At 42.9% G+C, this 27,477-nt stretch overlaps 1 protein-coding gene across 4 annotated transcripts in view; it reads right to left on the minus strand.

The window, feature by feature from the left end:
* EXOC4 (exocyst complex component 4) overlaps positions 1-27,477 on the minus strand; it is a 404,931-nt gene that overhangs the window by 94,887 nt on the left and 282,567 nt on the right. For 3 of the 4 annotated variants that reach the window (XM_075142390.1, XM_075142380.1, XM_075142401.1), the window contains one exon: positions 15,649-15,868. In XM_075142390.1, coding sequence (XP_074998491.1) covers positions 15,649-15,868 — 220 coding nt within the window. Of the gene's footprint in view, positions 1-5,363; positions 6,022-15,648; positions 15,869-27,477 lie in introns of those variants that run through there. The other variant, XM_075142411.1, reaches the window with a different exon arrangement.

Genomic DNA, 27,477 nt, shown 5'->3' on the forward strand with positions numbered 1-27,477 from the left:
GGTTTCACCCTGTGTTGTGACCCTGCATATCTCGCCCAGAACCAATTTATAAAAGTCACCCAAGAAAAATGGTGCTAATCCATTTACAGCAAAATACACAAAAGGTCCCCAAAGGGTCAGCGGAAAGCATGCTTTTATTGACCAATTTCCACCAGCCTTACCTAAATATTCTCACCATCCGTTTAATAATTTGCTGCACCAAGGATATCTACGTTAGAAGACACCAGAAAAGAGATTTGAGCACTTTCCCGCAGTAAGTTGGAAACATAAATGTATTTTTAAATGCTCTTGCATTTTGCTCCTACAGCAGGACTCTAAAATTGATTGAAAAAGCAATTACGCTATTCAAGTTTTCTCTGCTCCTTCTATTTTAATTTTCCTTTCCTAGGAGCGTGGTACACAAAAATAAACCAGGAAGGATGCTGGAGGCTTCACACGATCATAAACTGATGGGAAAGCTAAGAGAGAGCAGATATGGACAGTCATCTGATTGAAAAGAACAGATCACAGAAGTGAAAAATATTTTAAATTGCGACTTGACTGCTATTTTTACCATGATAAAGATGCTTAAAAACAGACTGCTCCTGCTTTATTATGCAATTAAACAAAAAAAAAAGAATTTGGGGGCATGAACTAACACTCGTAGTAAATGACCTTTATGTTTAATTACTGCAAGGATATGGGTCCGGCAAGCAGTTGTGGACTTACTACCGTTGTCTGACACACATTCAGCGAGGTGGGAGATGAGGCAGGGAAGAGGCCTTGGATAGCCAACAGCAGTTCTGGAGACGATGTTCTCATTGGAAGTCCACCCGCAGAAGGCTGTCAGCTCCCAAATACTGCCCTTCTCCACTCCTGCCTCTGAAAATTTTCCTCTGTTCCTCCCCATCGCCTGTGGATGTCAATCTCCAAAAGCGAAGATTTAAGGATAGATCCACAAACTTCTGCCACATCTTTTTTTCCTGCGTTAGACCTTGCCTACACTTGCTCCATGAAGCCACCGTCAGAATATCAACCAAACTAAAATCAGCTCCTTTTTCCCAGCAATGCATGCAACCCAAAGTCAGCACCTTGAATTAGATGCAAAAAGAAACCCAGACAAGCTGATTTTGACCCGAGCGTGTTCGACAAACTCAGCTGTCAGGCCGCTCTGTAAATACCTGCTCCTCGCCTGTGCTGACACGAACTTTCCGACCGGCTGTTTCCCGAGTTCCCTTCCATTCCTCCAGAGTCCAGTACAAAAAGAGAAAGGATCATCTCACAACCTGGACCTGGAGCTGAGTTTCAGTAGCCTCTTAAAAAAGTTGAATGCACCAAATGAATCAATGGTAGGGATGGGAACTGAAGAGCTTCCTCGGCCAGACATGCTCTGTCCCTCCCGGCCACTACTTTTGTGTTGCGTCCTCCTCCGGTATCAACACTAATCTTGAACGTGTCACTTATCTATCTCCAGTATAATTATTTCAGGATTTTTATGATTTCTTATGCATGGCAAACCCTCCACTGGCCAGCCCCACCTTCATTCAAATCTCTCTTGAAGCCTTGTGCTACTACCATATCTGCAAGAAATGATGCAACTAAAGAAGGCAAGTAAGGAATAATCTATAAATAACCTTAAATTATGTCACGGCTACAAGTTATAACCAATCACTGGGGGGTTAGGGAAGGAAAAGGGGAAGGGAAGAGGCAATGATGTGTACCATCTCCTGCAAAACCAAGCGGTCAAGTACAGATCTGGTACTGGTAACTGAGGTTGGTGTGGATGATACCGGTTAGTGGAGATAGGCTGGACTTGAAGAGTATTTCCTTGAGGCCACCCTACGCCTTCAAGAGCTGTTTGATTATTAAGAGCAAAGCAAAAGAGCAAGCGCAAGGGAATAAACCTAGAAGAAAAACCCGAAGCCTGTCAAGAAGCATGTTTTTCACCACCGCAGTAAACTCACAGGGAGATGCTCCCCTGTCATTATTTCATTACATCAATTTCAACACTTGCTAACCTATTAGAAGAAAAACATTTAAAATAATTTTCCTCATCAGAGGGAAAACAACCTCTCTCATTACCTAAATATGGATCAGTGCCAAACAACACAGGGTGGAAATGCACTTTAAAAGAAAAAAGCCAAGCTGATACCCACGTAAAAACACCAAAAGAGGAGTTTGGGGGAACAGCACGGGGGGAAGGCACATTGCACAGAAGTGAGCGTGGTTCAAACCAGCCCACCACTGAATACTTGGAGAAGAAGATCTCATGGGGGTTCAGACCCTCACGTCTACTCCACCGACAAGCTGCCAATACCGTCAGCACGTTTCCCCCCTTCCTTCCTCCACCGTCCACAGCTCAGTGCCTTGCGGCTCAAGCTCAAGCTACCATAAATAAATAAACGAATAAGATAAAATATATAGATATATGTATTTTAGACCACTTTTGGAAGGCTTCGTGCTGCCGCAGATCTGGCATCATTGTCTGCGCCCTGCCCAAAACTCTTCCTTTCCGATTCATGTATAAAGGCATTGGAGCACTAACTCAGCTGCAGATTATCAAGAGATTTTGCTTTCTCGGCTCCATTAGGGCAATTTCTTTCTTTTTTTTTAAAGGTTATAAAAACATGTCAGGCTAAGACCAATGTTCAGCAAAACAAAATTGAAGGTGCTGTTAAATGCCGCCTTCTCTTCAGAGCTGGATTGTTTTAATGTTCAAGAGCTCTTATTCCCATTATATCAAAAATGGAGTTTATTTGTGAAGCTCTCATCTTTCCAGACACCCAAATGCACCTGCCTGAGCCTATCAACTCCTGGGTTAAACTCTTTGCATTAGCTCACTCTCAAATCAACATTTTGATTTGAAAAGTCTTTCTCTCCTTTTCAAAACTTCAACCGGCTCTTTGTATCTCCAGTGCTATGGTCCTGGTGAATTATTAATGTAAAAATTAGCAGGAGGACTTGTTCCCCCTCACTTGAAACCTGACTTGATGGAAAGCAGCTTTTCTGGCCGCTCTTTAGCCCAGCTGTGAAATGCAACGCTGAATGCAATTAAGAGATGCTCAGCCCGTATTACCCGTTTGAGGCCGCGATACAGAAACTTCAATATGCATTTATATACACACAGGCAATTCATTTCAATTAAACGAGATTTTATTGGCTTGACAAACCATGCAAGTGCTGCCAAATTATTTTTAAGAACCTAAAAGACCACGTAAGCCCTGACACCCTCCAGCTATTTGTTGATTTACTCAACAGCGGGTAGATCCTGCTTGCCTGAGTCCATTTGTCATGGATATTCCTCCCTGATCTAACAGCAGGTTCTTATTTTCAGAGCATCAGCTGCTTAATCTTAACCTCTTCTCTCTTTTCCTCTCTTTTTTTTTATGTTTTGTTGGATGGTTCAGACTACAGTCTGCTTTGCGGCATGGCGATTGCTCTAAGTCCCGTTCCCTGTCCCTTCCAATGGTTATTGGCAGATGGTTCATAGGAAGGGCTAAAAAGCATCACCATGGCCAGAAGCATTTGGCGTTGCTCTGAGCAGGGACATTTCTTAAACGTCGCGTGGTCCACTGATTTAAAGAGGCAATGATAATTAGGAAGCCATGGGCTGTTGGTCACTCTTTGACAGCCCTTTCGTTAACTCTTTGAGGACCCCACCCAACACCCGCACCTCTGTTGTGGTATAAACTCTCCTATCTGCAAAAGCAAGAAATTTCTCCTATCTTTCTAAAGCATTTGGCGACTCCCCAAGCCCTACCAATGTAAGAAATATTATTATTATTATTATTATTATTATTATTACTACTATTTTTATTATTATTATTATTATTATTATTATTATTATTATTATTATTATTTGCTTTGCCGCTCTTCCTACAGTTCAGACTGAGCGCTAGACATGAAATCACAGAATGGTTTGGGTTGGAAGGGACCTTTAAAGGTCATCTAGTTCCAACCACCGTGCCATTGGCAGGGACATCTTCCGCCAGACCAGGTCGCTCAAAGCCCCGTCCAACCTGACCTTGAACGCTTCCAGGGATGGGGCATCCACAACTTCTCTGGGCAACCTGTGCCAGTGCCTCACCACCCTCATAGTGAAGAATTTCTTCCTTATATCTAATCTAAATCTACCCTCTTTCAGTTTAAAACCATTACCCCTTGTCCTATCACAACATGCCCTTGTAAAAAGTCCCTCTCCAGCCTCTTCTCCAGGCTGAACAACCTCAACTCTCTCAGCCTTTCTTCATAGGAGCAGTGTTCCATCCCCCTGATCATTTCTGTGACCTCCTCTGGACCTGCTCCAACAGGTCCATGTCTGTCCTGTGCTGAGGACCCCAGAGCTGGACGCAACACTGCAGGAGGGTCTCACCAGAGCGGAGTGGAGAGGCAGAATCACCTGCCTCGACCTGCTGGCCACGCTGCTGGTGATGCAGCCCAGGACACGGTTGGCCTTCTGGGCTGCGAGCGCACATTACCGGGTCATGTTGAGCTTCTCATCAACCAACACCCCCAAGTCCTTCTCCTCAGGGCTCCTCTCAATCTGTTCTCCACACAGCCTGTATTTGTGCGTGGGATTGCCCCGACCCAGGTGCAGAACCTTGCACTTGGCCTCGTTGAACTTCATGAGGTTCGCACGGGCCCACCTCTCGCGCCTGTCCAGGTCCCTCTGGATGGCATCCTTTCCCTCCAGCGTGTTGACTGCACCACACAGTTTGGTGTTGTTGGCAAACTTGCTGAGGGTGCACTCAATCCCACTGGATGATGTGCTGGCTGCTCCTATGCACACTCCTGCAGGTTGTGATTGGCTTAACAAACCAGAAAACAAGCACATCTCGTACACAAATTCATGAGGAAAAACTAGGAATCAAATCAAAATCCCCAAATACCAAGCAATATTAAAAGGAATGAATCTGAATGTCAAAACATTGCTTTTAACCCAACAGGAGTCCAAGGTGCAAAATAAATGCTCAATGTTGGCTGCTACCTTTAACCTGGGAACGAGAAAAGGGGCTTTAAATGGAGAAGCAAGAGCAGAAGAGCCACCTTTCAGACGCAGCTTTGTTTCAAGAGGGTCTCTACAATGAGATCGCTTGTGCCCATCTGGGAATGGATTTCTCCAAACATGTCTTCCAAAGCTACGTCCCTACAAGTCTGCAAGTGCAGCTATTACACCACACCACCATTTTCCTGCATCACCCGCTGGGACCCGACACCATTCCCCGATGGTTTGCAGACTGCGCTGTATTGTATCAGCGGCAACAAAAACAGCAAAGTCAAAGTGTTTCTACTTAGAGGATGGGAAACAGTTCTTCAAGTAACTCCAGGAAGACCCAAAACACATATAGTTTTATTTTCAGATCAACGATTTGACTAGCACCTGGATGAGAGCTCTAACGCACCAGCTCATGTACATTTTTGCAGTTAATACTTCTAGGCAAATGGATCATCTTCACTATTTTGCAGTGCCTAACTAGGAGAATGGTGATTAATAATATTTTTCATTTTGTGGTCGATAAAGTGTCATGGAAAACAACCGAGCAGGAATTAAATATGAAATGCCATGTTAGTACCAAGAGGGGTGTTCAACCTGTCACCAATCCGCCCTTAATACAGCTTCTGACACCACCCTGAAATGAGAAAAAAATATAGTTAAGCAGAGAAATCTCATGCCTTCTGCTAGAAGTGCCTTGGAGCTCCCTTGGAGGCTTGAAGGTTTGGTTTGCTTCATTTTCAAGCTTGTTTTTCTTTTAATTGTACGCGACTCGAGGTTATTGAGGCTGATGCTATTCATGCAAACGGGAGTCGGATGCAGCTGAATGACCATATCTTTTTCTGTCCTTTAATGTTTATAATGACTGACTACAGACATTATTTAGAGCTAATGAGATAGATGTCATCTCTCTCGCACTGGAAGAAATCCGGTGTAACTCCATTGACTTCAAGGTCAGCTGAGATCGGAATCTAGGATACCATCTTCACAAATTCAATGCTTTTTAATTCTCTCTTGTCTTTACCTTTTCCAGCAGCTATAATCAGCACCTAATTAATTAAAATAGAACACAGCCCGGGGCACGGCTCTCTTGTAGTTGTATCATTTTACTCTATTTTCACTCCATGTAGCAGTTTACTTTACAGAGACACAAGGTCCCTGAGTATTTTAATTAAAGCGCCCAGCCCAATGGTTTCAATTCCCCAGCGAGTCCTGGATCAGGCCCATAATGACCAGAACTGGGGCGGCAGAACCTGGTGCCACCCAACAGCTTTACGGTGCCGCTGCATGGGTGACGCAAGGGAAAAGCTTTTACCCTCTGTACGGTGAAGTTCACGTAAGTAAAAATCACAGCACAAAAGCAGATCATTTGCAAGAAAATTACCATTCTGACAGCTTTGTGTGCATGAGCGAAACTATTATTTTATTTTATTTTTTTGAAATGGAATAGGTCTATTTACAGATTAGTAGCAAGAGGGGAAACTTTTAATTTACTGCCTTCTCTCAATTCTTTCAGATGTAATTTAGAGTGCTATTAACCTTTAAACTGCTAGCAAAGTTTATACACTCTAGAAAGAACCTTTCTCTCTGCCAGCGCTCCGTGCAAGAAGGAATACTCTGATGGCAGCATCGCCGCATCTGTTTTTCAATTTTTAATTCTCCTGTTGACAAGTCCCTTCCTTCAAAACCACAGCTACTTCTCTGCAATCCTCCCACTGAATGCTGCTTGTCAGGGAGGGGCAGCCCCTGACAAAAAAAAATAGAGCTTCTTTACCTTTCCTTTTAACAATAGATTAATCTCTCTTTTGTTCTCTATGAGAACCAGGTGTCATATTTCAAAATGCACTTTTAAAACAGGTATAATTAAACCTCTGCAAAAGGAGGGAGGCAGAGAAATTAGCAGCAAAAGTAGTAATAAAGGCATTTTAGAGCCTGCGTGAGCTGGAAGGTACTTCATCCCTCCCCCTTGCCGCACAGCTACAATTACACTCCGCAGTGGAAAAAAAAAAGTAATTATAAAAATGAACTTTTCTTCCAAAAATGAGCACGTTGTAAAAGGATTACTCCTTTGAACATCTGAGCACTTCAAAAGGAGGATGAATTAGTGCTGACAACTCAATAAAGTAGCCATCAATTATTTAAAATGCGATGGCTCTTCTCATACAGCAATTCTGATTAGGAAAACATTTCAAAAACTAGAAATTAGAGTTATTCTTCCTAAATGAAATGGGCCCAGGCTTCAAATGCTAGGGGAAAAAAAAAGTGAATGTGACTTTCAATGAGCCTGGCAAGAACACAGGCAAGTTTCTTCTCTTGAAGCCATCTATAAAGTGTGTTGCATGAGATTGGACGAGCGCTAGTGCCTTGCCTACTGATAGGACGAGAGGAAATGGCCTCAAGTTGTGCCAAGGGAGGTTTAGATTGGATATTAGGAAAAATTTCTTTACTGAAAGGGTTGTCAAGCCTTGGAACAGGCTGCCCAGGGAAGTGGTTGAGTCACCATCCCTGGAGGTATTTAGAAGACATGCAGATGTGATGCTTAGGGGCATGGTTTAGTGGTGGACTGGGCAGTGGTAGGTTGATGGTTGGACTCGATGATCTTAGAGGTCTTTTCCAACTTTAATGATTCTATGATTCTATTGTGTTACAGACTGGATTTGGGATTCACGAAGCAAACCAAGCAGAGGGAAGGGAAAAAATATTGGTGCTGTTGTGGTAGAGAGACACAACCTTCAGCTAATGGGTGCACAGAGAGTCAAAAAAACCCCCAGCTAAGACCCCAAATTCTACCACTGCTGTGTTTCGAAAAAGCAAGTAATTAAACTTGCCTAGTGAAAAGATACTTATGAAAGGAACTCCTGGAAGGCTGTTGGTGATGGAGCGATATGGATCTCCTTTAAGTGCAGTTCATCAGACTTTGCCTTTGTAGGTACTCACAAGTGGATGCTAAGAGCCTCCTGGACACTGCAGATCTGGTCATCCATCACAGAAACAACCCTAGCGAAGTCAAAACACTGGTTTAAAATTGAAGAAACACCTAGGAAAACAGGCAGCTGGAGGGAAAGAGGAAAGCTAAGCGAAGTGTCGCTTCTGTGGTAGCTGTATCTGAGACTTCACGCCTAACTTTCGGAAGCACCCTTGGGTTAACGAGAAGGCCAGCTCTGCCTCCGCATCCCAGGGACATGCTCTCCTGCCATGGATGCTGTACGCTTAACGAGGTTGCAAATGAGAAATATGTAGCTTAAGCTTTAAACAAACAGGAGGGTGGCCAAGCTAAATGGCTTCTCCTCTGGACAGATGATAAGAGGGGCTGTTTCTGACAGCAACCATGTGGGCTCAGCCATGTGAGGCAAAATGAGGATTTATGAGCAGAATACTACTGCTGAAGGAGCCTGTCTGGGCTGTTCTGGTAATTAAAATAATCAATCAAGGCCTATGACTGCGGCTGGGGCAGATACATGTGGTTTACTCCCAACTTTTGAGAAAAAAAAAAAAAAGACTGCAAGAAGAAAAAAATTAAAAATAAAATAACTTACAGGGAAGTTTTAGTGGTTTTACCAGTCTAGTGATTATTTGATGAACTGCCACTGAAAAACAGCTGCACAGTCCAGGGTGAGGGTGATCACTGTAAATGCCACCACAGCAAAGGTCCCTTAAAAGGCTTAATCCTGCAAGATACGGCTGCTCCTCTGCATCTCACCCACAGCAGTGGGAGCTGATGGGCTCAGCATCCCGGAGGCATTCCCAGCACCATGCTGGTGCACCTCCCACGGACTCCCTACGTGAATTGTTGCACGCTCCCGTTGGCTTCTGGCCAAGCCAGAAATCGTTGCATGCATGATGATTGCAGGATTTTAAAATAAAATCCTATCAAAAAGAATGGGAAAGACTGAAAGTACTGATGCATGTACTTTCTCCCATCACCCTGAAATCCCATATTAATTCAGGAGCAAAAGAAAAGGGACAAAAGCCCTACCAGCTCAACAGATACTGCATCTATGGAGACAGGATTAATCCAAAAGCTGTACAGGGAATTGCAATGACACAGACAGGATCTGCTAGTGAGATGTCAATCTTCAAGGCCAAGAAGACAGTGACAGCTATTTTTTATTTCTCTCTTTTTTCTTTTTTTTTTTTTGCCAGGCCATCTCCAGCATGCGAGAAAAGGAGTATGTTTCTCTTTCCACTTTGGCTAGAGTCCTATTTATGAGACTAATGACCAGAAAAAACAGAGAGAGACAGAAAATGCATAGAAGCAAAGCCGACTTCTCCTCTTACACCATTCCAGTGCCCAGGGTGACCTCGGGGGCTTAACGCCCCTTCTGCTCCCTTAGAGCAGCTGATCCCCGCGGATTCGCGTTGATCATGCAGCTATCCGCCTCCCCCTTGACTGCCTGCTGTTCTTCCCAGGCAGGACAAAAAATGAGGATGCCTTTGATAGCCCGTAAAGTCAAAGAGGTCTCAAAAAAGGCAGCTCTTAGAAGATGGGATTGACAGAGTGCTCATGCAGTTCAGTCCCCATCAGCAGATGTGTCAGAAACCATTACTTCTCTCCAGCTTGTCCACCAAAAAATCTTGCTGCAGAAAGATCAAAAGAGACAGCAGCCAGTCTGCACCCTCCAACCCACCCTGAAAACACAAGGTTTGACCCCGTTCCAGCCAGGTTTCTCAGCACCAGCAGCTCAGAAGGTTGAGCTTTTCCAACCTGAAGCTTCTGGTTCCCAAGGACGTTCAGAGCAATGGTCAGCGCTTTTACTTAAACCCAGAGCTTAAGGTTGGAAATAGAGCTTTCCCAGCTCAGGTCATCTTCTAAAATAACCTGGCAGACACAGCCCTGAGCAAGCAAAGCAAACGGCATGAATTCAGCCTGAAGCATTACCTCTCGGACCCTAGGAGCGATGTTGGCTGATGCACTACAAAGACACAGATATAGAGATAAAGCCGTGTTAGAAAGGCAGTCTTTGAATAGCAAGTTTTACCAATTAAATTAAATTACTGAAAAAACATTAAAGATTTACTAATCAAAACCACAATGTAATTGCTAAGAGATACAAGACTGGGTGATCTCCTTTTATTGACTGGTCTGTTTTGCCCATAACACCTTTTGGTTTGACTCACTGACACAACCTCTCCATACACACTTTCATCTCTAGTACTATCAAGACCATTGTGGCTAGACTGACCCTAGCAGCACAAAACGGGGAGGCATATTTTAATAATACCAGAATAATTTAAACTAATTTAATTTAAATAATTTAAAATAATTTAAACAGAGATCAGCCGTAACAAGATACAACCACAGGTAGAAGTGTGAAGGCCACAATGTGCCCATTGGATTAGTTATTCTGCTTCACACCTAACATGCCTTACACAGACGCAAAAGCTACACTGTGTGTAGACTTCACATTTCCAAATAAAAATAATATGTGACTTAAATGAAGACGCCTGGTCTGTTCTATATATCATACATGTGAAATAATAAGGGACAGCAGCCAAAAATTGTGGCTAGGAAAAAGCTTTCCAGTAGAAGAGTAATGCAGAACCGTTGCCCAGAGGATCTCCATCTCTGGAAGTTTTCAAGACTCACTGAGACAAAACCACGACTGACCTGATCTGGTGTTCGCCAGACTTTGGTTCTGGGCCAGAGGTTCAGGCAGATGAGACCAACTTCCAGAGGTCCCTTCCAACTAACATCATTATGATCCTATGATATTGGGTATGTAAATACTAAAAAAAATGGTTATTAAAGATCTGGAAATAATAGTAACCCATCATTTAAGAAGTTCAAATCCAATCTGGGTTGGTGTGGGCCAAAAACGGCTGTCATATGACAGATACTTGTTGAGGTGAACAAAACAAGTTGGTGGTCTCAGGTGGGACCATGATGAAAGGCTTTTTGCACCCAACTCCCAGTGCTTTCAATCAAGACTTAGGCTTTTATATTTCTCTATGGGGCTAATTTCTCACAGAGCATGTTCCGTGTAGAGCAGCTGTGATTTTACCAGCTCTCAAAAAGTTTGTTTAAATAGGAGAGAGGGTCTCACATGTTCTAGATAGAAATCACGCGGCCAAGACCAGGTTGGTGTTGAGCCTCAGGTCATGAGAGATGCGGAATATTAACCTGGATTCAGCACTGAACAAACAAGGGTTATATGGATTCCGGTTGACTCCAATCCAAGATTGCACCTACCTATGGAAGAGATCCCCAATGACAGCAGGGATTAATAGGCTAAAGAGACCTCAAATGTGTGACTGTTTCTTTCAGATCAAACGTGAGTCACCTAAACGATTCTATTATTCTGAACATGGCCCGGCAGTGTGCCCAGGTGGCCAAGAAGGCCAACGGCATCCTGGCCTGTATCAGAACTAGTGTGGCCAGCAGGAGCAGGGAGGTGATCGTGCCCCTGTACTGGGCACTGGTGAGGCTGCACCTCGAATCCTGTGTTCAGTTTTGGGCCCCTCACTCCAAGAAGGACATGGAGGTCCTGGAGCATGTCCAGAGAAGGGCAACGAAGCTGGTGAAGGGCCTGGAGCACAAGTCTGATGGGGAGCGGCTGAGGGAACTGGGGGTGTTCAGTCTGGAGAAGAGGAGGCTGAGGGGAGACCTCATCGTGCTCTACAACTGCCTGAAAGGAGGTTGTAGTGAGGTGGGGGTTGGTCTCTTCTGCCAAGTAACAAGCAATAGGACGAGAGGAAATGGCCTCAAGTTGCACCAGGGGGGGTTTAGATTGGACATTAGGAGAAATTTCTTTCCTGAAAGAGTGGTCAGGCCTTGGAACAGGCTGCCCAGGGAAGTGGTTGAGTCCCCATCCCTGGAGGTATTTAAAAGACGTGTAGATGAGGCGCTTAGGGACATGGTTTAGTGGGCATGGTGGTGTTGGGTTGACGGTTGGATTCTATGATCTTAGAGGTTTTTTCCAACCTTAGTGACTCTATGATTCCATGATTCTATGGTTCTATGATTCCATTCTGTTTTTAAGGCCAGTATTAGTAGTGACCACCTAGCTGGAAAGATTTATCACCTCGACACAAACCGGACAAGAACAGGCTATATGAAGCTGTCGAGCTGCTTGTAGCCTAATTTAGTATTGATTTAAACAATTACAGCATGAAGTTTAATGCGGAATAATTTTGAGACAAATTAGTTTCATGGTTATTCAGGCACTCTTAAAAGGAAACGGATTTACAATATTTTACGTTTAAGGATGGAAGAATGGCAAACAAGACCATCCTCCTACTCAAATGTAATATTTACAAAGGGCAGCTACAATTTTTTTTTTAAAGCATAATCTTTACAGAAATGGATGATTCATCTATGAGGACATGATGGCATAGGATGCTAGAAAACCTCTTATCTATAAGCTAATTCAGTGCCGATAGTTATCAAAAAGCAACTATTATCAGCCTGTGCAGTGGGAACTGATAAATTCTTCCGTCGTGTTCAAATCACAGCGCCAGCTCCTGCGGCAGAAGCTTCAGAAAGGTCTTCAGGATAGAAAGGAGTGGGATGGTTGAACCACGAACCCCTCCAAGAATGACACAAGGCAGGAAAAGTAAATGGAGAGAGGTGCAAGGCTCATTCACGCTACACGCTATGTTTTCATCGCACCATGAGGTGATGAGGGCAAAAATTTCAGGCTCCAGCACTGTCAATGCAGAAATAGCCTTTTTTTTTCTTTTAATGTAAAATCAATAAAATTATTTTAGGGAGCTATTTGGATGACTTGGTTCAAAGAGGCAGCAATTTTTCTTCTCTTTCACAAAATTACCCATCTATAATGTCGGGAACAGGCAGACCTTCTGACCACGTACATTTTGACCAAGAATAATTCCAGTTCAAAATTATTTCCATCCATCATGAGAAACAAATTATAGGAACTGGACGAGAAAATTCCAAGCCATTCTGACTCTTCAACCCCAAATGAACTTTAAGAAAATATATTGATATTATAGAACACATTTTCATGGCTAAAAATGAAGCCACAATCCACAAAAATACATTATTGCATTAAGAATCCCAAACAAATTTGTAAGGTTAATAACCTCCACGGTCCTGCCCAAAGCTTGTGTGTTAATATTACCATAAAGTATTTTCAGCTCTCAGTAAGGTCAGACGCCTGCGCAGGCTGAGTTTGGGTTCTCACTCAGTTTAATTCTCGTAAGAGAAAACAAAAGAAAGGCAAACAATACAAAATACAACACAGAATCTACCTATTTATTTCCAGATCTCTCAAAACCAACTTCAAATAACATCTTCTACGGACTCCTCAGACTGTGAATAAGGAGAATTTTGCTTTCTGTTGTAACTCAGTGTTCCGATCTTCAGATACTTTTCCTGTTGTGGAAGCCAAAACTGCCCTAAAATTTATTTTTTTCAACCCTGTTCTGAAAATCAAGTCTTGGAAGACTTCTACATGTGTCAAAGATTTGACATATTTCTTTTTTTCCTAGGCACTCGCAATGGCGAGAAATTACCGGCATTGCAGATAACTGCAAAATGAGGGTGTACTTTGCAATTTCTTCCCCAGCGCAGCCCCTCTCTGCTGCGCTCCTGCCATCCCCCTCGGCCAATGCATCAGAGTTCTTGATCTGCAAAACCCCTTCTGCTCTCGTTAAAGTTGTTTTCAACACCCTGCTCTTGTTCCATGACCGTTCCTGCTGTGTTTTTACTATTACATCTTACACCCGATCGGCATTACTTCTGCAGCGCCAAGGGAAAAAAAAAGACAAATGCCATCAAATCCACCTTCAGATCATGAGAGGGCTCAACACGAGATATCCAGACGTAACCTGCTCTTGGGGCAAGCTCTGTTCTCATCTTTCGCCGTGCATGCTCTGCGAACACTGAGGCTGAAACAATGTTTATGTTGGTAATTATTTACAATGGGTTGTATTCCTCCACTTTTTGGTTTTGATAACCGAGTTTCTGAGAAGGCTGGTAAAGCTGTACCTTGAGAAGAAAATAGCTCAGGGATGCTGTGCTGCTCCAAAACATAATTTTAACTCATGGAGATTTTCTAAACCATGTAAAGAAACTTCTCCCAACCTTCTAAGGAAGCTGTTCCCCTCTAAAGACTTCCGAAAACTCTCCGTTGGAATCTAATTTTGCTTTGCCTCTGTAAGAACCATCCCATACCCACAGCGCCCAGACAGGCATAGTGTTAGGGACCATTAATACATGCAAAAATCCTAACAACTTCTCCCAAATAATAACAATAATAATAGTTCTTAATATTATTATATATCATTATAACATACATGTATTTTACAGATATAAACTAAGATAGAAAGCGGCCATATAAACCTTGGGAGATGCGTGCTACTTCCTAAGAACATTGCCAATATTATTCATTCCTGAGGAGACGATTTTACAGATAAGAGGGAATAATTTAAAAGGATTAAAAGAGCTTGACCCAAATCACAGCAAGAGTCAGAGCTGACAGTCAGTTCATTCCTTTCAGCCTCATGCAACACGTATAATCCAGAATTTTTTTGTGGGCTTCCACACTGTCCTGTTACCCACATAGTTGGGATGAGAACTGTGCTTGTTGCCATTATCACTACTCCACATTAGAGCTCAAAAAAGCTGTTTCAAAAGAGACTTCTCATATAAATACTCGAACTTCAAAGCCAAATCTCTCAAATCTCTCTTATCTGGCTGAGGAAGCAATACAGCTGCCTCGCTGCAACAGCATCACATCAATCACAAACACGCCCCACTTGGGAGGCAGCAGACCTCATCTTTGCTCCTCCTGGTCGTTTGGCACGTGTATTTAGTCCGATGACACGGCTCTATGATTTGCAAGTGTCCCCAGAACTTCTAGGGGAGGCACACATTGAAAATCTTGAAAATAAACTTCTACAGTAGGGGTTTAAGAAAGCTGGTAACAATTTGTCGCAATGGCTACAAGGTGCTTTAATAACGGCACATGCCCAGCAAGATGCAAAGATTGCTGTTAGCTTGACATATTTAGCAAGAGAGACACACCCTCTTGCACACGCAAAACATAAGAGTGCTTAATGTATGCATACGTACCTACCTGCACACAGCGACTGGAAGAGGAAAGACTGTACTAGCAGTGACACCGGAATAGATCACAGTTACAGACTCGATGTTGAGACAAATTTTGTGGGTCACAGGATCATGGAATGGCTTGGGTTGGAAGGGATCATCGAGTTCCAACCCCCCTGCCATGGGCAGGGACACCTTCCACTAGATCAGGTTGCTCAAAGCCTCATCCAACCTGGCCTTGAACACTTCCAGGGATGGGGCATCTCTGGGCAACCTGTTCCAGTGCCTCATCACCCTCATAGTGAAGAACTTCTTCCTTATATCTAATCTAAATCTACCCTCTTTCAATTCAAAACCATTACCCCTCCTCCTATCACTACACTCCCTGATAAAGAGTCCTTCCTCATCTTTCGTGTAGGCCCCCTTTAAGTACTTACTGGAAGGCTGCTATAAGGTCTCCCAGAGCCTTCTCTTCTCTAGGCTAAATGACCCCAACTCTCTCAGACTGTCCTCATATGGGAGGTGCTCCAGCCCCCTGATCATCTTCGTGGCCCTCCTCTGGACCTGCTCGAGCAGGTCCATGTCTATCCTCATTGGATATATAGCCAGGGCATGGCTAGACATGGACAGTGAGGGATGTATTGGCAGTTCACTCAGCTCCTACCTGCAGAAGAGGCCGCTGCACACCTAGGATCTTCATGGTATCTGCGTTAGCCAATATTTTCAGGGGATCAGATGCCTTTGTGACGCCTTCGATCTCTTTATTGATCTCAGCCAGGACCTGATTGAGGAAGATGTTCTTGATGTACATGGTGAGGAACTCGCGGAGCGGACACTGCTTGGTTGGGCCAAGCTCCATGGCGTGCTCTATCTCCTGGATAAATCTGGAAGACAGAAGGGGAAGAATGCAATGTAGCTAAACCATGTAGATACTCTAAATGTGTTAGCGTTGCCTTTGCCTTCATCTCAGAGCCAAGCACCAGCAGTTGGGGAATGACCATAGACGGCGCCGACATGAGACATGAAGAGTAGAAAAGGTTTATAAGGTAGCCTTCAAAAAAAAAACATAAAATGCCAACAGCTGGTGAGACAAAGACTCAACAGCTGGAGAAGAACAGACAAAATGGGGAATTGGTGAAAATCCACAACCCGGGCATGATTTGTGTTCATCGGTCCAAAAATCACTGACTGCTCTATTTGAGACATACTGGAAAGATGTCTTTTTAAAAATAAAACTCCCATAAAAAAATTCAGGATGCCAGAAATGCCTTTGAAAAGGCAAACTTCCTTCTGGGGCTGGTCACTCGATTCCCGCAGGTGGGTTCCCTGTCTCTAAACTGAACAGCAGTATATTCCAGCTCAAAGTCTAGAGATATCACAGAAAAAAGCAATGCATATGTATTATGCTGCTATCATACTGCATTATGTATGTCTGCATTATGCTATATTTTTATTATGTGTTATTGTTTCATCCTAGGATCCCATTCCTGCGTACGCAGAACGGCACGCCGATTCTGGGAATATTTTAACACAAAATGTTTGCCATCTCCTCCTGCAAAATATCTTTATCCCAGTGATGCCATCTGTTTAACACATAGGAGCTTCTTCTAGAAATTACCTAGTCATTTCTTTAACTTACATCCAATGCAATGAAATTAGTCTTCCTTTCAAAATTGTATGTATGAAAATAATAAGGAATTGAGTTTCAGGAATCATAATGGATTAAGACATGCTGTCCAAAAGGGAGAAACATGTATGGTGTTTACACAACCCTCTTCATCGATGCACGCATGTGCCTTGCAATCGTTTGTATTTTAATCCCACTCCTGGACAGGCTGGGATTGTTTTTATCTTTGTTTTACACAGCAGCAGCAGAAGCAAGTGTTTGACCTCGGATCTCCCAATATATTTAGGAACACCCTCCACACCCTGAAAGCCACCTCTTCTTCACTAGGAAAGACTTTTTTTGCATGAGACATCTCTAACGGTTCCAGCGCAGTTAGCATTTATTAGAGATGCCTTACCACTAACCACTTTCCCAAACACTTTCATGAGGTCTGCTTACTCGTCCGTAATTTTCTACCTCCACTTTCAGCACTCCAGAGGAGGCAGCCTCCCTTCAGAGGACTGAGTGAGGAGCTCCTGTCCATTTTAGCAGCATGATTTCTTTCAAATCTGAACAATTTGCTCCCTAAAGCCTCTGCGGTGTTGACTCTATCGGTCTAGAGTGACACATTTGGGCCAATGTAGCTCTTGCTTCCGCAGGGGGACCCATTCACAGTTAAGTTTCAAGATTGCCGCTCCAAAGAGAGATGTTGCATGGAGAGCAGTGCAAAGGATGACAGTTTTATTCCCTGGCTTTCACCGATCGATAATGTGAATTGGCTTTATCAAACAGGGAAACAGCGGAGTCATCGGGAAGAGAGCAGAGAGACCACCACCGAGTTTATCTCTGAAATAATAGACCTAATGTCACCAGCTTCCAGTGACAACCGCTGATGTCCTTAAGGGAATGTTGTCAAGGTTGATGGGACCATATTAAACTAACTTACCATATCTTTTCATGACTGCCAATAAATTTGCCACTCTTTTTTTATAAGGTTATTTATGCAGTACTTTTGATGCAGAGAACTCACCAAAAAATGTGAATTAACTCTTACAATCCCTGCACCATGCAGCCAAATACCATTATATCTCTTCCAGATGGGAAAGGAGAGGCAGAGCAGCTTGGATTTGAAATGAGCAACTTCCAGTGAAGTGAAGGGAACAACTTTTAAACACTTTTAAAATCCAGCAAATGCTTAAAAATGGCTAAACCAACATAAATGGAAGAAAACTTTTAGAGGGAGAATGGCCATGTACAAACTAGCAGCAAACTATTAGAGCTCAGATGTGCTGACCTACAGCAACTCCTTAAGCCACAATAGCTTGGCGGTGTTTCCAAGTGTCTCCTATACCAGAGACTAAATTGCTTGTGCGAGGCCATAGGAAAGGTCAGTGCTAGCGAAAGGTGTAATCAAGAATTTTTGATTCCCAGTACCTGGCATTAATCACCATTTCAGATCTCTCCTAAAGACCTGTGCCTTAATCTCCAGCAAACTTTACCTTGATTAGAGAACCGAGTCCTGGTGCTTGACGTGTTCTAATAGGCCTTAATTTCTTGGCATAAACAAGACAACAGTGCTTCGATTAATGCTGGTAAGGATCAAAAATATATCCCTATTTTACTTGATACAAACCATAAAGGAATCACAGATTACGAGAAAGCTGCTAGATAGCAATGACTCTGCGAGAGGGGATTTTATGAGTGCTCAGCAACACTTGTGATAAAGAACAAATGGTCAAGAGCTTAGGAAAGCAGATTTAAACTCGATATCAGGAAAAAGTTATTAAGAATGAAACTGTGCACAGCATGGAGGACTAGAAGATACGGATGAGAGACCTTAAGTTTGAATGGTCAAGGATAGCTTGATTAAATGATAATGGTAATGAAAAATAGGCAATTTCTGAAGTCTTCATTAATCAAAAGATCTCTACCAAAGTAAATGGAAGTAGAGAAAAGGTAAAGAAAAATGTAGTATGGGTGTCAGAGCATCTCTTACAGTAGGGAACAGTCCTAAGGGTTCAGAAATTTGGTACTCCAACGGTACAAGTACATTACCACTCAGTACAGCCTAAAAGAAGGACGACTGGAATCCAGTATGATCTGCTATGGTTCAAGGATGACCTCACCATGTCTTCACCGGTCAGGATAAGTCCCACATCTGCTCTGCAAATGGAGCACCCGAGGCAGCCACTGTGCAGCTCCAACCTTCATCCCACCAAGAGGAAAACCCCGCTGAGCACACGACCGGGGTGCCCAAGCAAGCATCACAAGGCTCCAGATGTAGCTGTACAACAGATTGGCACCAGGAATCCTTCCAGCACATTACATCGCAACAGTGACGCACCCTACGTGTTCCGTATGGGGAGGATTATTCAGGATGCCACTAAGAACAGATTAATCTAATGGAAAACGTTAATTTTATGTATTTCTTAAGAGAATTAAGGATGCGAAGTCAAACACTGACAAGTTTGGAAAAGCAAGGATTGGAGTTGCTTGTGTCACCATAATTTGGCCAGCCGTGCATGACGTTGCGGTATGATTTTTCATTACACGATGGCACGCTGTCGCTCTCATCAGCAGATCCTTGTCTTGTCCTAGGAACAGGATGGTCAGTGTTTGGACAGCAAATGTCACAGCGTTGGGACTTTGCAACTCTCCGCCGCGTGACTGGAGTAACACGCACCAGCAGCCAATTGTCATCTGCGTGAATCACTGTGACACCAAGTGAGACACTTCTGCCACGACGTCCCACGGGGCTGTCTGCACTGCTTCCAAGATTCATTCTTCCTGCCTTCTCATTTCTTCATATGACTCCTGTTTGGGGGAATTTGGCCACCAGTTCTCTTCTTTTCCTTGGTTCCCAATCCCACCTGTTCATCCTATGTTCTTCCTCTCTTCTTGGCACTTACATCAGGAAGCATCCTCCCCCAGGCAGCTGGAGAGCAGCAGGTACGGGAGTCCAAAAAACGTGAGGGGAGGCAGTCCTTGGCTCAGGGACCAGCACCTTTGCAAGGTCCTTGCCCTTAGCTTGGTCCTGGTCAGTTACGGGCAGAATCGTGCCCATCAGGAACTTCAACTGCTACAAAATGGAAGCCCCTTACGAGAGTTTGAGCACTACATTTCTTCAAAGGTGTATAACTAAGCCAAATTTTGGTGTATTTTCAGGGGAATGGCAAAAGGCGCACCCTTTACACAACAGTTCTTCTACTGAGAAATGTGAAGATGCAAATTCCCAGTCAAAGAAAAGGTCACCAGAATTTGCCAACATGTACGATGTATTTCTTCCTCTCATTGTCAGAAAGAACAAGTATTTTAGACACATTTTTCTAAAAAAATATCTAGCCCCAGTTGGCAATGAAAGATCAGCCAAATTACAAGAAACTGAAAATGAAGTTTTCGAAATGGGAAGTATTGGGTGGCATTAAAGACCTAACAGATATTCTCTATTTTCTGCTTGGCAGACACATATACATACATTCACAGTCACACACTGTGCTATTTATTTATTTAAATTTCAAATACTGCTGGTTAACTTATTCAAACATAATTCAGTCTTTATAAAGAAAAAAATGTTTAACAGCATCTTAAAAAAAAAAAATTCTAAGAGTACTGTCCAAAAATGTTCTCATTTTACTCAAACAAGCTATCCATGTAACTATTAAGATGTCAAAAAAGCGATTTGACCCATGGCTATCCCAGAGATCAACGTTTATGTCTGTGTGTGAACCGGTGCACATGATAAGAAATCACATTTTGGTCAACGACACACGTATATAAAACGCGTAAAAATCAAAGTGGAGAAAACTTTTTGGCATTTGAATAAAGCGGAGCACCAGGGAAGGTCTGGACGTGATTCTTTAAATGGGTTTTGGACATACCCGCACGAGCGCAAATTCAAATGACCAAAAAAAACCTCAATCAAAAAACATTGCGATGGTGAAAGGCTGTGTCACTGAGCCCTTTTATACCCTACTATTTTCTTTTTACTCTCCAAAGAGTGAAATTTGAGATATAGCTCACTGTAAAAAGGGGCCATAAAGAAGGCCTTGGAGGAACAGCTTTGATTCACTTTCCATTTGCTCTGATTATTCTACTCGAAAAAGAACCATTCAGTCGTAATTTAGTAGGGTTTCTGAAACAGTATCAACAACCACATTTAAAATCATCTCTCACCGGCACAAAGACTGAAGGAAAACCTATAAAGGTTAACACGCTGTGTTGTGTATTCTCTAAATGTGAGAGAATGAGCCACATAGAACATTCAGGATAGAAAATTCCCCTAACGCTGAGCAATTACACTTATTTAACATAATTGCCGTATATGTCAGACCTGTAAAATGCAAAAATGCTTTCTTGGAATAAAAAAGCAGAGCGAGGTGTGTCACCAGATTTTGGATAACGGTCACTGTAGATAGCCCTGGTAATTGCCTGAAATCCTGAAAAGGCTCCTAGGGATGTCACTGCTCTGAAGGACACTTTTATGAGATGTCTGGCTCCTGAAGAAGCCCCCTGGAGAAGACATGGGGGGAAGGAGAAGGGGAAAAAAGTAGAAATCTGCATCTTATCCTGAATTCAGAACCTGCATTTTCAAAATGATGCACAATTTTTAACTTGTTTTGTCCTCCTATGAAAGCATTTGAGGTGATTTGCAGCTGCAACTAAGCATTCCCCTTAGACAGAAAAGCACTTTCAGTAAAATGAAGTATCTTTTTGTAGATGACAGTCATTTGGATTAAAAAAGAAAGAAAAAAGCAAACCATTTCAGAAAATTTAATTCATTCTAACTTACAACTTAATTGGCTACGAGGACTGACTTACCTAGGCTGAAAGTGTGTAATAAAAACCATAAAACTTAAAAAAGCTATATGGATTGATTTTGAAACCTACAACTCTCACCTTCCCTAGGCTTTCTTCTGTCTTCTTGTTATCAGATGTCTTCTAAAATATCATTAAATGAAACTGAAGACATGTCATTGAAAGTGCATAACATCAACTACTCCTTTTTTAATGATGATGATAATATTATCTGAAATTCCCGCCTCAAAAAAATGAATTGACAGCAAAAAAAAAAAATATTCTGAAACCTTGCTAAGAAAATTTTTACGGACATTCAGACCAAATTTACATTTCTGCTTGTTTCATTTTTGTATGATCCTAAACTGTTCTTTTCCCTTTGTCTTAGTCATAAAACATCCAAGTACCTGGAACGAACCTTTTGGTGAGCTTACACAAAGTAAGGAAATACTGATGAAACATCAGAAATCCTTTGAACTGGATACCGGTTACTGTCAGAACGGCAAATCCCAAACTAGTTGTTCAGACTGCATGCAATTAGAGATAAAATATCCAAGACTGTAGGTTCTTGAAAGTTTGAAGACACGTTCAAACTAAGAAAACACCTGGAAGATCCCAGGTTATTCACTCCCCATCCAGAAAGCCTGCCCACCCCAACAGCGGACGTTTTGGGAGAGGGTCAACAGAAGGGACAGCCAAAGATCATGTTCTCCTGCCAAGCTCTTTGATAACCAACAAGGTACAGCTCTGATTCCGAATTTACCACCCTTGTGATAACATTGCCAGGCAAAGAGGCGATTTCAATAACTATGTGCAACCAAACCAGTTTGGTTTGGTTTGCTCTTGAGCAATTATTTCAGTCTATTCATATCACATAATGATCTAGTTGGAATAAAACCTACTTCTCATCCACCCCGCAGTCCAGTCCATCCTCTGACTCCTCTCTTCTCTGCCAAAGTGAGACCTACTGACGCTCCCGTACCAAAAGGTATTGACCTTTATTGTACAGAATACAATAAATAAAATCAAATCTAAAAATTCACTGCAGCGCATAGACCAGAGATCGTTTGCCACTAAAAACCAATCAAATAGGTACTAAAGTAACAGAAAGCACATTATTTTGCATAAAAACTTGACTACAGAGAATTATTTTGGTTACATTAGCAGTTATCCCAGGATTGATATTTCGCTGAGGAGCACACTGCTGATAAATATTGTGGCTATATGCAAGATAATAGAGCTGCTTCTGTACCAAGTAAGTCCAAAGGGAGCTGTATGTAGGGGACAACAGCAGGAATAAAGGTTTAAGCTCTTCTCTAGGTGACCCAAAATGTGATTAAAATTATAATTATCATAAAAAAGTGTAAACAGCTCTGGGACACTCAATGGAGATTTAGCTACGCTAAGTGTGTTTAAAATCTTAGCAAAAACAGACAAAACCCCAGCAAATATCAGACAAAAAACATTAATTTTCCGCTATTTTGAAGTATTATATAGTATAAAAAACTCCCAGGAAGGTAATGACAATGGAAAATTACTACTGTCAGCAGAAAACACCAAGTTTGGGGCATTTTTCACTAAAATCTTAAGGTTTCAGCTTAACACAAGTTACTGGCAGTACCAGTCGGATTGGTGACCGCCACACCAAGCTGAGTTTGATGGGCTCTTTCGGGCAAATGGCCAGATGATGCCGTCAGTCCCCATCACTTCAGCCCCTCCCTATACAAACAGAAATCCCCAATCAAAAAAAGCTTGACTACTTGATATAGCTCTTTTGTTAGTGGAAAGCCTTCCATAGAGCTGACAGCTTTAGTGCTGGAAGATGAAAAAGTCCAGAACTACTTTTTTTAACAGTAGCTAAAAATTATGAGCTTTAAAGAATTGATTTCTGTGTTGTAGTTGCTCATCCATGAGATTGAGGTAAGAAATACCTCCTTCCCATGCAGGTGTAATACAAAAATAAGTATTTCGTTGCCTCTGAGGTACTACAAAAACCACACACACTCAGAAAAAAATTAAATTATAATTTAGCTATCATCTTGTGCTAAAAATATTGCTTATTTAATGCTCACCTATCACCTGAAGAACACAACTTTCTGACTTAGTGCAACTATCTCAGGACAGACTGGGTGCAGTTTCTTCTGATGTCTCCAGAGGGGAATATTGGCTAGGAATTGGACCACAAGATGTAGAGCCAGAACTAATTAGATCTAAAGCTTCATAATGTATAGAAATGCGTATCTCATACCCTACAGCTCAGATGCCTCTTGCCGAGCCAGAACCAGGAGCAGCTGCAGCAGAACCACAATTGATTTTTGTTGGGGAGGTCTAAGCTTGGAGGCAAATTTTAACGTGCTCATTACAACCTTTTCAACTGCATAATTTGAACCCCACATTTCCATTCCCCTTCTCATGGCCTCTAAACTGCTTTTATTTGCTTTTGGGATTGCTGTTGTAGCTGAACATTCATTAACACCCACCAGCAAGGGCACGAATAAAAACATCCTTCTGCTCCGATCCAGCTGAGTAACGGTGATGTGGGTGCACCGCCGCAAAGCCTCTTCCTCGCTTTTCATTTTCATCTTGTCAGAGGTAAATCTTGTCTATAGGAGTCATGGTTTCCTTGATAAAGCTGGCACAAGGTAATTCAGGCATTGCAAACATTCGCCAGAGCCCACCCGATGGAAGGTTTCTGGCGCGGTGGTTGGACCGATGCTCGCATCTCGTGGTCTCCATCCTCTCAACTCTCGCGAGGGCATGAGTGAGCTTCAAGAAGCGGTTGCATTTCCATCCGCTGCCAAACCTCAGCTAATAGCCAGGTGTGATTTTTCCAAAAGTGGTAAATCTGAACGAGGAGCAGCCCGGAGATTTGTGACCCTCTCGGGGAAATTGAGTTTCAAAAGGAAGAAAACGGCGTAACTCGGAGTTGTTACTGTGAAATGAAGGCTATGAAATGTGTATCAACATCACAGTCCTCGGCAAAACATGGGAAAATATACTGTACAGACCACTGGAAGAGGGCTATGTTACTTAAGAAATAGAAACTGGGTAGTTTTAGAGCCTAGTTGTAAATTTGTAAAGGTATTAGTCTGCAGAGTTAAAACCAGTCTGTTGGCCTGTGAATTTACAGCACTGAAATTTTAACTTTATTCCTCTTCTATCTCTAGACACCGTCTTGCAAAGATGTTATTTCCCTTTCTGCAGATGAAACAGAGCAATTATCAGCGCCACAAATCTGCATACAGCATTTATACGTCTGGAAGACCCAGGAGCAGCTCCCCCCGAGAGCAGATGCGGTACAGCTGCTTCTCCGTGAAGGCAGGCAAAAGAAGAGTAACTCAAGCGTGAATCATATCAGCTCGTTCTCTTAATGCGGACGCACCTGAAATACGAATCGTGAGTGCTACAGGGAAAGCGAAACAAGCTGGAGCTATGGCAGCAGTCGCTGGTGGAGGTTTTGGGGATTTACCCCCCTCTCCAGGAGCACTGGGAAGTACCGCGCACGTGGTGCAACTGGTCCGCTTTAGACCAAGGTGGCACCTCTATGTGGGCAAAATCACTTCCATCTGCTTGATGTGGAGAGATGATCTCCAAAGTTGAGTTATGGCTTATCAGCCAAGCTGTGGTGAGCGGTTGGACGTGTCCTTATCCCTGTTTGACCTGGAATTAAAGCGTGACCCATGGTTTACTTGGCATCCAGAAAGGGCCAGGAACATGTGGTTGGTAGCACCAAGTCATCATCACTTGGCTGTTGCAAGCGTATGCCCAGATACAGGATCCACTGTCAGTCCTCCCCTCACCTTGCCCTGTCCTGATGCTGATGATCCTTAATCTGCTTTCCATACCATTTTTCCACACATGTTGCCTCTCTACTTAAAAAGTGATCAGTAACATTGCTTTAGCAATGCATCATTTTTTACTACCGAGGCAGAATGACTGCTTGACATTTTGATTATCCGCAATAACCAACAGGCAAGAATCCTAACTATGGGTGGAAACATGGCTGGGCCATGGCTGAACTCTGACGTGATTTTCAGCACCAATCTAAAAAACACCCCAAGGAGCACATTTTAAGCAACAAGCATTAGAAGGCAATGCTTACTAACAAGCACTGAGTAAAGAGAAGACTTGCCTGTCTTCTACAACCGAAACGCAGCTGCGGTTTGGCCTCCTCATCTCCTTCTGAACTCCCAACCCGTAAAAATACTGGAGGGATCTGACGCTTTAGAGCAATTTGTTTATCCTACAAGGCGTACCCAGCCGAAACCAGGACAACATCTCATCAGAGAAATCTATAAACTCACGCCTTCTCCCTGAGAGCATCTCGGTGTAAAACAGAGAACGGTGGCTCCAGTACATATAGCACAGTATGGGATGTAAAAGCGACGTACTGTCTGTGGCTCCTTGCAGGAGCCGTCCCTTGGGGTTGACCTCTCATCCCCCTACAGCAAACGAATACAGTTTGCTCCACATCTTCGCAGAGGTCTTTTACACCAAACCTAAAAAACTAGAGCTTCGTTCAGATCCTAAAGACCCTCTGCAGAAAACTGGTTAAGAGACAGGTTTTCACCCCACAGCACCGAGACAAAAACCTCTTCAGATGTCACCGTTGAGCCGCGGGTTATGTTTGCTCCCCTCTGCGAGGCTGCATTTCGGCGGAGCTGCGTGCGTGCCTGTGCGTGCAGCTACGCCCACCAGCGTGTAATGCAGTCTCGTATCAGCCCAACCTACACGGGTGCTTCTGGGAGATGACTTCCACTTTTATTCTGCTCACCCCCTACAGACTCCTAACTACGCTACGAGGCCTCTGAGTTCATTTTGAGAACAATCATAAAAGAGCTTTATTCCCTATATGCCGTGAACCTCCTTTTAATTCTTTTGATAGCAGGTACAGGTTCTTTACAACGTGAGGCTGGAAGCAGAAAACCTGTGGTCAAATGTTTTTGCCTCTTCCTAATTTATTGAGGAACTTTTTGGGGTTGCTTGGGTATAAAGAGCCTCAGTTTCCCCACTACTGCGACAAGCAATGAACGTTTGCAAAGCAAAAGCTCCTCGAAGCTGCCGAAGGGTTCGGTATCATTAAGACGCCAACAAACCCCAGCTGTGCACGGCCAGGTAAGAGGAAAATGTAAAAGGCTGCACCTCAGCGAACGGGGACGGCAGAGCTGTGATGTGCAGCTCAGCAGCCATGGCAACGCGCTTCACCTCCAGCCTGAAAAACAGCTTTGATGAGCTACTACTTTATCGTTTGCCACTGAAAAAATAAATATATAATTTTATGCGTTTTAAGTTTCTACCGAACTGAGCAAACACAGCTCCTATAACCAGCCACCCCTTTGCTCCTCCGAAGCTGCACCACCAAATTTCTCCGCTCCAGTCCCTGAAACCGTAAGCTCCTAGCCCAAAACTAGACCGACGTTGAGCAAAGCCTGCCAGTTGCCTCAAAGTTACAAGATTGCTTCATGATGGAGATGATAATCCAAAATGATCACTGAACTAAATTACCCACTGTCGATCCATTTGTAATTTAAATCCCATCCTGCAGAAGCCAGAAGATAAATGTACTAACCACGGTCAATCAATCTCCCTCCGTATAGAAGTTCTGCGATGTATTTATTTTACGTGAACCCAGGGCACGTGTACGCTTAGAGGCGCTTTCTGCCCACGAGACGAAGTCAAACCTGTAGGATCCCACCACTTCTTCTGTTTCTAACTTACTATAAAAGTAAGGGCAATGCTTTACTTCCCATGAAACTACAGCAGGTAAGACGATTTCACTACTACTGATGTGTTCGGCAGAATGCACAAGGTAGAAAATACATACAGCCTTGCTTAAAAAGCATTACAATTTTAAACAATCTTGACAGTCAATTCTAAATGAATTCCTGCCTATCACATAGAAATATTATAGGGTTTCATTAAATGTGTATAAAACACTTTAGCATCATGCGTCGATAAAGATGTTAACAGAACCATCATATAATGTCATCCTATTACACAAAGTGATCCGAAATACGAAGTTCACTAGCTTTAGCTTTTCGTATTATTAAATCCTATTTCCTTTATTGCCGTATCACATTCAGTTTGTCGACC

This window comes from Calonectris borealis, chromosome 1 (assembly GCF_964195595.1).
Source record: "Calonectris borealis chromosome 1, bCalBor7.hap1.2, whole genome shotgun sequence".
Classification (NCBI taxonomy): domain Eukaryota; kingdom Metazoa; phylum Chordata; class Aves; order Procellariiformes; family Procellariidae; genus Calonectris; species Calonectris borealis.